Source organism: Mustelus asterias, chromosome 10, assembly GCF_964213995.1.
Source record: "Mustelus asterias chromosome 10, sMusAst1.hap1.1, whole genome shotgun sequence".
Lineage (NCBI taxonomy): Eukaryota > Metazoa > Chordata > Chondrichthyes > Carcharhiniformes > Triakidae > Mustelus > Mustelus asterias.
Genome location: NC_135810.1, coordinates 99,885,109 through 99,901,297, shown reverse-complemented (window position 1 = coordinate 99,901,297; position 16,189 = coordinate 99,885,109). Strand labels below are relative to the sequence as shown.

General features: G+C 45.3%; 1 protein-coding gene across 2 annotated transcripts in view; it reads right to left on the bottom strand.

Moving 5' to 3' along the window:
* The window catches only part of LOC144499805 (FRAS1-related extracellular matrix protein 2-like), a 217,888-nt gene extending 201,997 nt beyond the window's left edge, over window positions 1-15,891 (bottom strand). For both annotated transcript variants that reach the window (XM_078222307.1, XM_078222308.1), the window contains exons 1-2: window positions 10,602-15,891; window positions 6,306-6,395 (exon numbers count right to left, since the gene is read on the bottom strand). In XM_078222307.1, coding sequence (XP_078078433.1) covers window positions 6,306-6,395; window positions 10,602-15,642 — 5,131 coding nt within the window. In that variant the 5' untranslated portion in view covers window positions 15,643-15,891. The remainder of the gene's footprint in view (window positions 1-6,305; window positions 6,396-10,601) is intronic.
* Between the last annotated feature and the right edge of the window lie 298 nt (window positions 15,892-16,189).

Below are 16,189 nucleotides of genomic sequence, written 5' to 3'. Positions count from 1 at the left end.
CTGTGCAAGCCCATGGTCTTGACAAGCTTGCCCAGCTGTGCTTTCAATGATTGAGACAACTCTTGAGCTTAGCCTGAAACCACAGACAGCTTATGTACGTATAAATTCAGTGATTTAATGCATGAGAATAATCCTAAAAATGATCTGAAGATAGCAAATTTGAAATTGTGCATATTCTTATCAGATGTTCCCCTTCCCTTCACCTCCCCCCCACATGTCCACTGGCATTTGAAGGGCTGGGGGGCAGGGGGTGGAGGGAGAGAGGTTGGCAAAAAGATCCTCTTTGTAAAATGTGAACATTTGTCCCCATTAAAAATGTGGAGTGTCTAATTTTAAATACTTTTAAAACTGCATAATCAACTTTTCATCCAGCTGGGCACAGAAAATGCCGACTCCTAAGCCTACCAAAACGTTTTACCCAATGCTTTTTTCTGAAACTATTTCAAAATGGTAACAATAATTTCAAATTGAATGGGAAATCAGATACAAAAGCTACTAGCTGTATCAAATGCTGTAAGCATGAAGCTCATCAGATAAGTGTATAACTGACCTGGTAATCCACCTTATTTGGAAAAAGACTCTGGACTTCTAACAGCTCACATGGTGAGACAGCTTACTGAGAATCATCTGCTTACATGACCACCACTTAACTAAAAGCATCAACTCATCTCAGAAACTACAGGCCTATCATGAAAAACAGATCGAGACAATTCTACTTTGTATTTTTTTTTCTTATCTTTGTGAATGTTCAAGAGAGTGCGACATCACATTTTTAAACTTAAGTACAAATGTGGGATAAGAATAACTTTTTTAAAAATTCACAACAAAGCTTGCTTGCTACTGGAATTATACAAAATTGGGAGGATCACTCTAAGGGTAAGAAAGTACACATACAAAATATATTGATTACAAACAATAATAAAATATACATAGTTTTGTCCGTGACAAATAAATAATATTCTTACACAACAGTTAATTTTCTTTTCCTGCCAGAATGTTTGCAGGAATCACCTGGAATTGCTATCTTTCTTTGAAGGCTGTGGGTCCCCCTTTCTGAACAAATTCAAAATGCCTTGATCATAACTTGAGTAAATTCTTAAATTCTATCTTAAATGCCTATCCCAACAATATTTCAAAAATACCAAAATATATGTTGTCTGAATTGAGTACTGAACTTTTCACCCAGACATGTGGCTGATAAACTGACCAATTATTACAACTCAAAGCAAATTAAGTTGGGATTTATCAAACAAAATGTACTTTGACAGAATTATAGAAACAAATTCTGAGCTAAATCTTAAGAGGACTATTTATTTCGCACAACAAACACACCCTTCCTCCAAAAAAAATGCGAACATTTGCTTCACCTCTCCAGTTCACAGCACTCTCCCCTCCTTTCTTGACCTTTTCAATACTGGTTTAAGATGCAACTTGTACTGGACACTGTTTTTCACTCCATCAATATGCTGTACTGAAGCTTGCAATTCCCAAGCTATTGAAAGTCCAAAATTTCTTATTTGAAATCCACAGTAAATAATTTATTCCCAGAGTTTCAACAGTGTCGAGTAGGATAGAACCAGCAGTGAAAAGCTCATCAAGGACTGACAACAATTTTCTGTCATTACCCCATTGGAGCAAATGATCTGGAGCATTACAACAAGCTGCTTTGTACCCACAAGCAATTATAAGTGTATGGGTTTGTATGCATTGTGTACAACTGACTATAGCCTCAAATGAGGACAATAATTTGCAAAACATAATTCAAGGCAAATATTTGCCCACATCAAGCTGAAAGATGCTGGTGTTGCAAAACTGACCTTTTCTGGGCTATGATGAGTGACACACTAAACAGCAGCCTTCCTGTTTTGACAAGTGTTGAAGCGGCCATTAAGCCTGTGAACCTCTGAGATGTTATGAGTGAGATTTATGGTCAACCAGAGTGAGACAAATTGCCAACTCGTTTGTACATATGGAACCGTGTTTATTTTTGAGTAGAATATGTCAAGTAGGTGACATCTACTTGTAAATCAGCATGAATGAATCTCCCACCAAATGAATCTGGTGGGAGTCTGGCAAACAGGTCACTCTTTTATACATGTGTGACTGAAAAAACAGACTTTGTAACTGGCAATTTGTTATTCAAAAGGCAATGGAATCTGGATACAGGCAAGTGCAATGCTTTAAATAACAAAATAATAGGGCAAAAAATAATTGAGGAGGTAGGATTGTTTATAATTGGTTATGAGAAGCAAAATTAAATTAAACAGAATTATATCAATACAAGATTGGAATTGAAGAAAAAGAGAGAATGGAGAAAAAGAAAAGATCGAATAGGTACAAATAAACGGGGCGATTCTCCCATCGCGGCCTGCAAATTTTCTGGCGGATCCGGTTGGGAGAGTCGCGTGTCGGCCATTTCGTGGGATTTATGCATGCGTTCCCGACGCATGCGCGTCTCCCAGAACCAAAGAACAGGTGCAGTCGGGACCACGCTGAACACCGGTGGGAAGAAAGGCAAGTGATTTTAATCTGTTTTAAATATATTTGAAATGTAGTTTAAATGTATTATCGTGCCTGGCACGGAACTTGCTGGACCCGATAGCATTTCCCACCCCACCAGGAGTGCTTCACTCTGGGGGGCGGGGGTGCCCCCTGGGCATGGGCACCCTGCAGTGCCCAAGGGGCAAAGTGCCCATGCTGAGGGGGCACCTTGGCACTGCCCACGAGATATGGGGTAGTGCCACGGGGCCGGGGCCGAGGGGTGATGGGGATCGGTCTGGACTGGAGGGAGGCCAGCAATTGGGGCGGGTTGGGGGGGTCGGGGCTGGCCCAGGAATTATTGTGGGGGCCGCGATCGGGCCATGGGGGGATGGCTGGAGGGGCAGCACTGCGGTGGTCCAGGGCCAGCTAGCGATCGAGCTGACCAGCAAACGGGGAGGCTAACCTGCGCAGAGTTCCAGAGTTGCAGACTGCGGCATGAATAGGCTCCGCCCCCCTGGGTTTTTAATGATATTCATTAATGATATTCATTAATGATATTCACGATTGTGACCTCTGCATTGCAGAGTGGGGGAAATTTGGGTCTGAAGTTGCACTGAAAATACAGTCGTGATCTCGATCAGTTTTCTCGTCAATTCAGCACTTTTGGGAGAATCGCCCCCTTCATTTAGAAGTATTGTTTTTATCACCAGATTTTGAATGTTTTGCTAATGGATCACCCAAATCTAGATATAGATTCCTCACTGTTTACTGCAGTACTTCAGCCAAAGTGAGAGCAAAGCTCTAAATAATTTTTTTGCCTCTGTCCTTCTTCACATATTCAAAAACGTTTGTAAAATCTATGTTTTCAATCAATGTTTCAGTCACATTTCTTATCTCTACCGCCTGCCCCTATAGCTCGCCATTAAATTTCAAACATGGCATTATACAAAGGCATTAGTGGAAAACAATCTCAAAATCAAAATCATCATAATTTCTCAGCTAAGCCAATGCATCAAACAGTTCACAACTGCTGTGATCTACCTGGTAGAATAAAACAAAAGTGGCACCCATGCTCCAAATTGTTCCTAGCCTTCCTAATGATCGTAGACCCATTCATGAATAATTACTCTTTATTTATTTTTTTCTCTATTCTTTCATGGGACATGGGTGTCAGTGGCAAGGCCATATGTGTTACCCATCCCTAATTGCTCTTGAATTGAGTAGCTTGCTCAGCCATTTCAGAGGATAGTTAAGAGTCAACCACATTTGTCACTGTCATAGAATCATGTTGGCCAGATCAGGTAAGGATGGTCGATTTCTTTCCTTAAAAAGGACATTTATGAGCCAGATGGGTTTTGCAACAATCAATGTAGTTGTCATGGTCACCATTGATGAGAGTTACTGCAAATTTGTTAATTGAGTTTAAATTGCAACAGCTGCCATGGTGGGATTTGAACTTGTGCACCCCAGAGCATTAGCCCGAATCTCTGGACTATTTGTCCATTGACATTACCACTATGCCACTTGTTTCCTCTGTTGTCTCTGATTACCCAGCTGATGGCTGGCAGGACGCAGTTGCAATGGAGTTGTAGATTAAACAAGAATAATCTTTGACTTAGTATATAAAAGGGACTGCATTTAAACATATAGGGGGAAAAACTAAATTTACTAAGTGCCACTTCAAACGGTATTGCGGAAAACAAGATCCAGAGACAGGCGACTGAAGGCCAGAAAAGGTGATAAGGCTGAAAATGGTTGAACCATTAAAATTGATCAAGATGAGGGATAGAGTTCAAAGTAAAAATGAGGATTTTAACTCCAATGTTTGGACACTACCAAAATTTGTTTCAGTTGTTTAATTCAGAAAACATTACAGGATAAAATTCCAAAAGGTGTGAAATGCCATAGGATACAGGAACATACACACTTTAAACGTTTGTCTGAAACTTTTCTCTTCACTACTTCAGCAACAACAGTCAATCAAGGGGCACAGGCAGAGCGCTGGAGTATAGTATTGAGATCAGCCATGATCATGTTGAAAAGCGGAGCTGGTTCAAAGGGCTAAAGGCCTATTCCTGCACCTATTTTCTGTTTCTGCTTGAAAACAAGATTTTTGTCTCCATTAAGAAAATAGAAACAGCAATTTCAGATGAATCTGAGTGCCATGCATCCCTTAGTATAGCTTCATAGATATTGTGAATTCAGTTAGATGCCTGGTACTGCCTAATACTGACTTTAATTGATTTTCATTTTAAATCATCAAGGCTTCACTGAAGGAAATTAATTTTCAAGTATTTAAAAAGGGTCAAAACATCAACTGATTTCTGAATGAGAAGCAACTTATAATACTGTAAATCACTAAGACAAAATTCCAAATACAACAAAGTTAATTTACTTCAGTGATCTTCAATTATTTGAAATGATCATAGCCTGTGCTTTAAGGAAGTACTAAATGATGACAACTTAGATTAACAGTGCCCTTCATGACCTCAAATCATCCCAAAGCACTTTACAGCCAGTGAATTGATGTTCAAGTGTAGATACTATTGCAATGCAAAGTCCTGGAACAGCATTGTGGCTACAGAGCTCCCATTGGGAGCATATGAACAAATTAGTTTGAACTCCTGACATTTAGCAATCATCTACCTGTACCACAGCAGATTTAAGGACTTTCCTAATTAAAAATATCAATGGCACGCATTGAAGTATAGTCATATTGAGATTTTTCTCATACATAATTACAAAGGAAGGAAGAATGGGAGAGTAATTCAGACACTACTCCCAATAGAGATTCCTATTCTGAACCATTCACCTCTCGGTTCCATTTTCAATTCGTGGGGAGGCGGTGGCATAGTTGTACTGTCACAGGACTAGCAATCCAGAGACTCGGGGTAATGCTCTGGGCACCCAAGCTCGAATCTCACCAAGGCAGATAGCGGATTCAATAACAATCTGTATTTAAGGGCTACTTGTTGTAAAAACCCATTTAGTTCATTAATGGCCTTTAGGGAAGGAAACCTGCCCAGTCTGGCCGACATGTGACTCTTGAAGGAGGCCAATCAGCCCCTCAAGTCTACTCCGCCATTCAATGAGATCATGACTGATCTGATGTGATCCTCCTCAACTCCACGTTCCCGTCTTATACCTACAACCTTTGATTTCTTTACTGATTAAAAACCTGTCTATCTCAGTCTTGAACATACTTAACAACCCAATCTCTACAGCTCTCTGTGGTAAAGACTCCTGCAGATCCACTGCCCTCGGAGAGAAGAAATACCTCCTCATCTTGGTCTTAAATGGGCAACCCTTTAGTCTTGTTCTAAACTCTCACACATGGGGGAGAATATATTATGCTAGTTGGCTTCTAAAACCAAAAGATGAGAAATTTAGGAAAGTCTTATTTGAAGAAAAAGCGGGAAGCGGGCGGGGGGGGGGGGGGGGGAATTGTGTAATTACAAAGGGCTCAGGAAAGATTAAAAGTATTTATTTCAGCTGTCGCGTTTCTTCAACTCCATTTTTTAGTCAGCGCATGCAAGATTTTAAAGATGTTTCACATTTCTGTCTGCATACAAATATTAGGGAGTAAATAATGAAGAAAAATCTTCTAAAAATGCATCACCTAAGTAAATGTTCTGGAATGTTTAGCCTGAAAAACACTGTTGGAAATTTGAGCACGAGGCACTGTGAGAAATAACACCTTGACTTCCACCAGAAAACACATAATAGTTAAAGTGGGAAGGAACATCTGGCAGCTGAAACATACTACAGAAAGAACAATACATTTAAACAGCCTGGTTTTACTTGCATCAGACAGAATCACTTACCACGGTCTTCAACAGAGAAGTGGAAGACGTCACTTGTTGCATTGTTCCCTTCCTTCAACACATAGCAGATCTTCATGTCATCAACTTCCCCTGGAATACCAACAATCATTTAGTATTTTATAGAAGATGCATTAGGATCCGTTTCTCACATTGCTTTTGTTAATTACTTTGTTTCCTTTAGTGACCAATGAAATCTGTTTTGAGAATAGTCATTGCAGGACAATGCGGCATATAGACAGTTGGAATGAGGAGGGACACAATAACGGTGCTGCTTAGGAACCCTAATGTAATTTTGAATAAATATTCTGGAATTGTGAAATATGCCACAACAGAAGGCACTGACCGGAAACTAGGAGCTGTGCCAAAGGGCAGGTGGGAAAGAAAGCTGAAAAAAAACAGAAGGCACCTAACCCAGGGTCACACTTGTGTGTTGTGTGCTCCTTAGCAGCTGCTTAAGAACACAGCAGGAAATATTTTAAGTTAAAATAAAACAAAAGAATCTTTTGAATCCAACATTATGCATTGGCTTTGCAAAATGGATATTTCATCACCCTTTCCTCAGGAAAGGCATATATTCTTTACCAGCAACATCCCAACAACAATGCAACCAACTTCCATTGGATAAGCACTTATTGCTTATTAATGATAGTCAGAATTGCTAGCTTATTATCTGGCATATTTGCTAGTAACTTGTTACAAAATACAACAAAATGGTAAGTAAACGCTTGGTTAAAATAGATTTTGACCTGTCTAGCTGTAGCTATTCAAGTCATTTTGAATCTGAGTTGTAATTTAATATTCCAAGCATACTCTTGGATTTATGGAATGATTTTGCAGGGTCCATCATCTACGAGACCTAGGAAGTTTAATAGATTTCATTTAATAGATTTGATGTTCAACCTATCCAACCAATGCAGATAATCAATCAAAGCTTAAGGAACATTCATCAACAAAGAAAATACTGAAATCACTCAGCAGGTCACAGCTTCTGTGGCGAAAACAGAAACATTAATATTTTAGGTGCAAACTTTTGTCAACAGCCTCAAGACACACCCAGCAGCAAATTATCAATGGACTTCTCACTTATTTGACAACTCTATGTAAAGTAACTAGCACATCAGGCAGCATGTACTGCAGTTGTTCAGATTGTGTTGGACTGCCAGGTACTGACACAGATATGGAAAAATCAAGAATTCGGGGTAATGCTCAGTCGTTTTATGTGGGCTATGTGCAAGCCCAAGAGAAGTTGGACAACAATCACTACATCTTCTTGGATTGATGGTTCGTTGTTATTTGATAAACTGCAGACCCTCATTACTTATCTTAAAGAAATAGGGACCTTGGTACTCTTTGGGACTCTGAAATGACTGAGGTCCAGGAAAGTTCGATTAACATAGCAGCCCTTAGAATCACAGAATCCCTACAGTGCTGAAGGAAGCCATTTGGCCCATCAAGTATGCGCTGACAACAATCCCACCCAGGCCCTATCTCCGCAACCTCACTAATCCCTCTAACCTATGCATCCCAGGAAACAAAGGGGCAATTTATCTTGTCCAATCAACCTAACCCGCACATCTTTGGATATCTTAGCTTAAAGGTGAGAATTTATTTTCATACTCAACTTGGAGAAAAGCAGAAGTAATCTACCTTAGCACAGGCCTATCATTGATAGAAATTATCTGATTGTTGGATGACCAGATCTGATGATCATCACTACTGCCCCTCCACCTAGCCGACAACTTGTGTATAAGTCTACACCTGTGTTTAGAGCCAGAGTTTACAGAAGAAAGCAATTTAATCAAATCAAGTCTTGTCAGTGCTTTGTTAAAGCAATCCAAAACTAATCCCATTATCCCACTTCTTCTCCATAGCCCCTTTCTGCTTCAGGTATTTATTCATAGAATCCCTACAGTGCAGAAGGAAGCCATTCGGCTCATTGAGCCTGCACCGACAACAATGCCCATCCAGCCCGTATCCCCATAACCCCATGTATTTACCCAGCTAATCCCCCTGACACTGAGGGTCAATTTAGCATGGCTAACCCGCACATCTTTCAATTTTTGGTTTTTGTTTCAACCACACCCTGTGAGAAAATATTCAAGTAACTCTCTGTGCAAGGAAAAGTCTCCTAGATTCTCTCTCAACTCTTAGAGAATACTTTAAATTGATAAACTTTCACTTCCCAATCAGAAACAATAGTCTTTCCCAATACATTCCAATTTCCTAATTTTAAAAGCTTTTATTAGATCTCGTCTTAACCTTTGTTGATCCAGAAGAAATAATTGAAGTATTTCCTCATAACTACTGTTCCTACCTCTGGCATCATCCCCGTGAATCTATCCCATTCACACCCTATGGTTTTAGAGTCTTGTTGACAATGGACCACCCAGAATTGACACAGTAACCCATAACCCTAACATTAGAAGAATACACTCTACACAGCAGTCCCACACTAGCCATTTTTAGAGCCTGAGACTGTTATGCTGAATTCTAAGTGTTCTGTATTCACATCAGTAGAAATGCAAGTTGAGGATGTCCAAGATTATTTCACAGAAGACCTATTTAGCCAAAAGAGAGCTAAAACTTTATCAATCAATAGTGCTAGATTTCATCCTCAGTCTCAAAAGTAGATGGATGGTGTATTAACGTACAGCATTGTCCAGTTTCCCCAAACATAAAATTATAAAGGGCACTTATTGCATGCAATGTTAAATATAGATTTTATTTGAAACTGTTTTTAGCTGAACTCACTTCAAAGTGCAACATATTTTAAAAGTCATTACACAAGGTCATCTCTATTAAGAAGAAAAATAACATTGCTATTATAGCATTACGTTATAATTGTGTTGGAGGCCAGACTACATAACAATGTACAGCAATTGCTAAACAGTAACATTAGTTTCCTGATTTGCCAGTTCAGACACGGGCTGCATTTTTACCGCTCGCCCAGCTCATTGATGGGCAGAGCGAGCTGATAAAATTGCACATGAACCGAGAAAGCACCTGGTTTCTCGGCTCTCGCAATCTTACCGGCAGCGGATATCCAGCGCGATCTGCCTCTCACCCATTTCCGGCGAGAGGCTGAATAATCTATTTAAGTGTTAATTTGCATGTGATCATCCAGGCTCACTTCCCTTTGTGACCTTGCCGGGGGAAGTTCTCTCCGGTGAAGAAAACACTGTTCCCCACAAACAGGGAGCAGTCGTGTTGGCCTTGCTGATAGAATCGGAGGCCATTGAGGCCCTCCAGAGAGGTTGAGGACAGGGAGGGTGCCCCTTGGGCAGTGCCAGCCTGACACCTTGGCACTGCCCGTTCGCACAGTTCCGGGGGTGGGACTGAAGGGGTTGGGGCCTACGGGGGCAGGCTAGGCTGGGGCGGCCCAGTGAGGAAGGGGTGCCCATTGTCGGTGCATCGCAATTGGTGGAGGGAAGGGTTATGGGGGACCCGCTGCCGCTCTGCATGTGATTGGTGGGGGGGGGGGGGGGCTGCTGCCACTCTGCAGGCGATCGGTCTGGATGGCGAGGGTGATATTCTCGAGCGTTGTAGGGCTCACAATTGGCCGCGGGTCCCTGTGATAGCCGGGTTTGGGGGGGTTGGGGGGACGGGGACAATGCTGTAGGAGCAGAGGCCTGAAAGCCCTTTGCCAGAGGCGTTGGAATTGCACATGTGCAGCCACAGGGACTTGCACATGTGCAGCCACAGGGATCTGCACGTGCGCAATAGCTCCCTCTGTTGCTTGATCAAGCTGGCTGGTGAGTCCACTGTCCACTGCCTCTAGTGGCTGGAAACAGCCGAGCCCATTTTTTCATGCACTAAGTGCATGCATGATTAGGAGTAAAGAATCACCTAAAAAACAGATCTGAAACTTTCCCATTTTCACACAAGCTGGACACTTAGAATTTTGCTCATAAAATTGCCCCCGCTGTGTACCAAGTGGTCTTTTTCTGTGGCATAAACTTTCTTGAATTCTATTCTATCTAAAAATGAGTATAACTTTGTGCTGCTTTTTAATCTCTAATTTGCGAGTAACGTTTACCCCTAGATTTGCAATGCTGCTCATATTTCCTCAATACTTATATATATTGCATGCAAAATAAATTTGTAATAATGAACATTTAGTAACAAGCTGAATATAGGTTCAGAATTGTAATGTATTTTGTCTTTCTTTTCATTCAGACGATTTTTGTACCAAAAGCCATTAAAATGCAAAAAAATAATTTCGCACTCAAGAAAAAATAAAAGGCACCTGAAAGCAATCAGAGCAATACAGTCATTATGACAGGAAAGAAATCTTACCCTGAGTGAATCCAGTAACACTCTCATTTCCTTTGCCCATGTGGATAAGGTATCCATGTTCAGGACCTTCCAGGATCTTGAACCTTAAAGCATTGTGCACGCTGTCCCGATCTTCAGCTTTTAATGCTTTGCTTGTAATCAGAAACCCAAGGTGTCCTGTGGAGATTCCACGAAGAGTGGGAGCACCTTTATTCACAATAATCTGAGGCACTCCATTGTCCACTGACATTGTCCGTATTCTCATCATCTGTGATTTTCGAGTTTCAAAGACCGTGTCTGGGAAGACATAGAAGTCTGTGTGTGTGCCATCAGTCACCGTGAAAGAAAAGCTATCCTCAGCAAATTCCGTCCCATCGTGCTTGTAACTGATGAGGTTCTCATTCAAGTCTTGCTTCGTAAAAGATGTCACAGACGTAGTGCGGTTGAATAGCAGCTGGCCATGAACTGGAACCTGCGTCACAGTAAATCGTAGCAAGCGATCAGGAGTGTCCCTGTCTTCAACAGTCAATTCAAATGGGGTAATTAGTTTTACTTCTCCTTCATTAACCACTAAGTCATGGAAAGTAAGGACAGGTTTTTTGTTGTCAACGTCACTGATGGAGATTCTGAAAGTGCGAAACACGGGGTTATAGCCATCAGTGACTTCAAATTCAAAACTGTCCATTTTTACCTCATCATCAGATGTGTGAATGTAGTAAACTTTGTTACCAGCTAACTGAAGCTGTGAGAATGTCGTGATAGGTACGCCGGGTTGATCTGTGCATTCCAGGTGACCGCGAACAGGTGCTCGGGTAATACTGAAAAGCAGATTTTCATCTGGGCTATTCAGGTCAGTAGTGCTCAGTAAATCTGTTGTCAGAGTTACTCTTCCACCCTCCTTTAGAGAGACTCCTTTACTGACTACATCAGGGAAGATCATATCAATACCGCCAATAGAAACATAAAAGTAACGATCAATAAGTGGATTAATGCCATCTGTTACATCAAACTTGATGAGATCGCGGATGCCTTCCTGGCCAGTATGTGTATACTCAATCAAATTCTTGTCAATATCATCCTGGGTGAAGTTCATTCCTACTGTAATGTTTTCTAAGTTGCCTGAAGGGAGAAGATACTGCAAGAGCCCTTGATTTGGCCCATAACGTATAACGTACACAAGTGTTTTATCTTCAGAATCCAGGTCTGTAGCTTTAAGAATGTTGTTTTTTATTGTTTTTGTTTCTCCTATCTCAATTTCCAGTCCATTATTTATGGTCATTCTTGGAGTCTCATCATCGAGTGGAATGACCATTATAATTACTGTTTTTTCAACACTGTACTTCCCATCAGTAAGGCGAATGTCAAAACTGTCTTCTTTGGTTTCAGAGTCATCATGCTCATAAACAATGCTGGAGCCCTCTCTGATCTGATCTAAAGTAAAGCTGCTGACAAGGACAGTGCCTGTAGCAAGCTGATTTACTATCTGACCATGTTTTGGTGGTTTAATGATGGAGAAAGTCAAGTCATTGGCTGGGATGTCGTTATCTGCAGCATTGAGGATAGGAGTGTCAATAACGAGACTCATACCTTCCATTACAACAAACTCCCTCATGAAAATGTCTGGCTTTTCATCATTTGCCGGGATTACCACAATAGGAAAAAAGTGCCTCTGTGAGAAGTTAATTCCATCAGAGCAGCGGAATGTAAACCTATCTTCCACTGGTTCCACAGTTTTGTGAATGCTCTGAACATAATTAATATGTCCAAGACGTATCTCTTTAAAAGTGAAAGCAGTGATGGCAGTTCCTGCGCGAGATGTCTCAGACCCAGGAGCTGGTGAAATGTTCTCTACATAGCCAGAAGTGGGCTGGACAATAATAGTACAGAGAATATCATCGTTGGGGGTATCAAAATCTTCAGCCTTCAAATTTTCCGGCGATATTGCATTTTTATCACCTTCAACAACAGTAAACTGTTTTCCTACAATAACCTCTGGAGCCTGGCTGTCAACAGGAAGGATGGTCACCTGCACACGAACACCTTGCACTTTATTCCCTCCAATGTTCCACTCATCAGACATGTCGGTCAGAGTCAAATTAAAAGAATCTTCCTTTTTTTGCAGTCCTATCTCACCATTTGTGTGAGTATAAATCACAACCCCGTTGATGATGTCTTGTTGTGTGAACCTATCAGAGGGGACGCCCTGAACCAAGATCTCTCCCAGTTTTGGTTGGTCCTCAACAATGAAAGTCAATCTCAGATCATCTGTGTCTTCATCGGTCCCTTGGATGACGTTGGTTGTTATTTCGGTGGCTCCATTTTCCAACACATCCAAGTAAGATCCAATAGTTCCAGCCGGCAGCATAATGGTTGGTACTTCATCATCAACTGGGCGTACTGTTACTTTAACACTGATTGGAACCGTATGGACTCCATCACTCACATCAATTTTCAAAGAGTCACCAGTAGACTCGTCACCGTTATGCACGTAGGCAATTTTCCCATTACTTATGTCATTTAAATTAAATGCTTCCCCTTCAGTTATACCAACGCCGGCATATTGCAACTGACCATGCTTTGCAAGCTGGGCCAGCGTGAATGTTATCTGGGGTCCATCAGTGTCTTGATCTATGGCGTCCAGTTCAGCGCTGGTTATCAGATAAGTGTCTCTTTCAAACATTACAAAGCCGGTGTTGGTTATTTGAGGTGGTTTGTTGTCAACCGGCTGCAGGAAGATTGTGCACGTCCCTTCCACACTGTTGCCAGCCGTGTCTTCCACCGTGAACTCAAACTGGACAACGTGAGGAATGATGCCCAGCTCGACGTCGGGAGGGCGGTAGGCAACCTTGTGGTGGTTGACCTGAGCCTGGGTGAACTCCACCACCAGGGTGGTGGGGTTCTCGGTCAACACGATGTTACCCATTTGCACGGGGTTGTTCTCATCGGTGTCGGTGGGGGGTTTGGTGATGGTGTACTTCAGGTCCCGGTCGTCCGAATCCAGGTCGGTGTAGCGGAGGAACTTCCTTCGAAAGTGGGTCAAGCGGTACTCCTCGACCACCATCTGTAGAGTGCTTCCCGGGTACAGCTCGGGGGGGATGTCGTCCACCGGCTGGATTTTGATGATGAAGGTATGCTGACCAGACAGATTCGGGGGGTCGTTGTCGTCCTGCACCCGGAACACGAAGCGGTCCATGACGGTGGCCGTGCTGTGGGGCCCCACATGCCGGTAGAACAGCTTGCCGTCGGTGATGTCCTGCTGGCTCCACTCCTGCACCACCTTCTCGTAGCCCCCGTCCTCTTCCAGCCGCCGCCACGACTGGGGGTCGGCGGGGGTCTCGGCCTGGCGGAGCAGCAGCTCGCCCAGGGCCGGGTGCGGGGTCTCCAGGCGGAAGACGATGGTCGAGTCCTCCGAGTCCACGTCGGTGGCGCTGAGGGCGAAGGGCGGGATGGCGGCCGCCCGCCGCTCGGACAGCGCCAGGCCGGTGTTGGCGTTGAGGACGGGCGCCTCGTCGTCGTCGGGCACGATGGTGATGGGGAAGAGGAACTCGACGTGGTGGCGGCCGTCGGTGGCGCGGAAGATGATGTTGTCGCTGTGGGTGTCGCTGCCGTCGTGCTGGTAGCGCACCAGGCCCGCCTCCAGGTCGGCGGCGGTGAAGAAGCTGGCGCGCGAGGCCAGCACGCTCAGCTGCCCGTGCCGCAGGCCGCCCAGCACGCGCAGGCGCACCTCCCGCAGGTTGTCCTCGTCGCTGAGGCGCGGGCCGTGGCGGTTGGCGAGGGCGCGAGACTGGCCCTCGTACAGCAGCTGCCCGCCATTGCGGCTCACCAGCGGCGCCAGCGTGTTCATGGGCTTGACCACCACCATGAAGGCGAAGGGGTCCGAGGCGGCGCCCTCGGCGTCCACCACCTCCAGCTCCAGCTGGAAGATGCGCTCGACGTCCGAGTCGGTGGGCGGCGGGCGGAAGGCGACGCGGAGCTCCCGCAGCTCCCGCTGGTAGAAGGAGGTGAGCGGCAGGCGCCGGTCGTCGGTGCTCACCACGCTGACCCCCTGGGCGGACAGCTGCGCGGCGGGCGTGGTGATGTTGAAGATGAGCTCGTCGGCCGGCGTCTCGGCGTCCTCGGCCGCCAGCATGTCGGGCGTGATGGCGGTCAGCACGAACTGGTCCACCTCCATCATCATCATGGCCACGAAGCTGGGCTTGGGCGGCGTGTTGGGCGCTCCCTCGCGGATCCGCACCATCACCTGGAAGTACTCCTGCTTCAGCACGTTGCCGGAGCGGGCGTCCTGCAGCTCGGCCACCATGGGGATGTAGTCGCGGTCCGGCGAGCTGCCGCCCGCCGTGTGCTGGTAGCGGGTGTCGGAGCGCAGGAACTCCTCGCAGTCCAGCATGCGGCCGCCCGGCTTCTCGGGCACCAGGCGCCCGTAGCGGGGCAGCCCGCCGGCGCCGCTCAGCGCGCCCACCCGGCAGCGCTCCCAGCTCGGGTTGTAGGCGAACTCCAGCACCTTGCCGTCCATGGCGTTGCTGGTGCCCAGCAGCTTGTCCACGCTCAGCGGCACGTTGCGGGTGACGATCTCCAGCTGGGTGAAGACCACCTCGACCTCCAGCATGAAGGGCACGATCACCGTCTCCGTCTGGCTGTCGTAGCGCAGCTGCAGCTTGACCCGGTCCCGGGACGGGCTGCGGGCGCCGAAGTGCGAGTACTTGACCTCGTCGCGCCCGAAGTCGCAGGGGAACTTCTTGGGCGTCAGCTGGCCCGGCCTCTGGGACAGCGGGTCGTTGCCCAGCACGGTGACCGTGCACCTGTCGCCCGGCTGCACCTGGATGACCAGGTCGTGGATGGGGTCGAGGTCCACCGAGCGGCCGAAGGGCACTCGGATGCCATTATTGGCCAGGAGTATGGAGTCTTCGGACAGTCCCGAGCTGAAGCCGTAATAGAGATCCACACTGTCCAAACTCTCCTGCCCTGATGTGCTACCTGTCACTGTCAGAGACAATAGCAGCAGCAGCCTGGCCACAGATACACAGGAAAACTCACTCTCCCTCCTCCGCTGCAAACTTTCCATGCTCTTCCAAAAGATTTATTTTCTCCCCCACCCCCCTCAATTTCCAAGCAAAGTTCTGCAGAGATGAATATATGTCAAACAAGTGACACTTCTCTTATTACTTCTTGCTGTTGTTTCAGTACCAGATTTACAGCCACTCTCTCTCAGTAGCGACATCAGACTCCCACTGCACCGAGCTGTAACCCAGACTCCCGGCTATAAACTCCCTCAGCCTGGACTAACCTGTCTGCGGAAGTACCGCCCCGTTGCCGGCACCGATTGGAGATCAATGGGATGCCAGCCCCCCGCTCCTTTTTGTCGCCCCTCTTTCCGGCCGGTGGGTGGTCAGGTGAACTGTCAATTAGGTGACGTCTTCCAGAGGGTCTCCTCTCTAAATCTCCCCACCCCCCCCAAAAAAAATCCTTTAGTCTGGGAATAGATCCCCAGCGTTTCGTAAAGGGCACCGGAGCCAGTGGGAAGAGCGGTGATAGGGGAAAGGACGGCAGAACAAATAGATGAAGAAGGGAGAGAATAAGTTACATTGTGTGACTGTGCGGGGGGAGGGGGA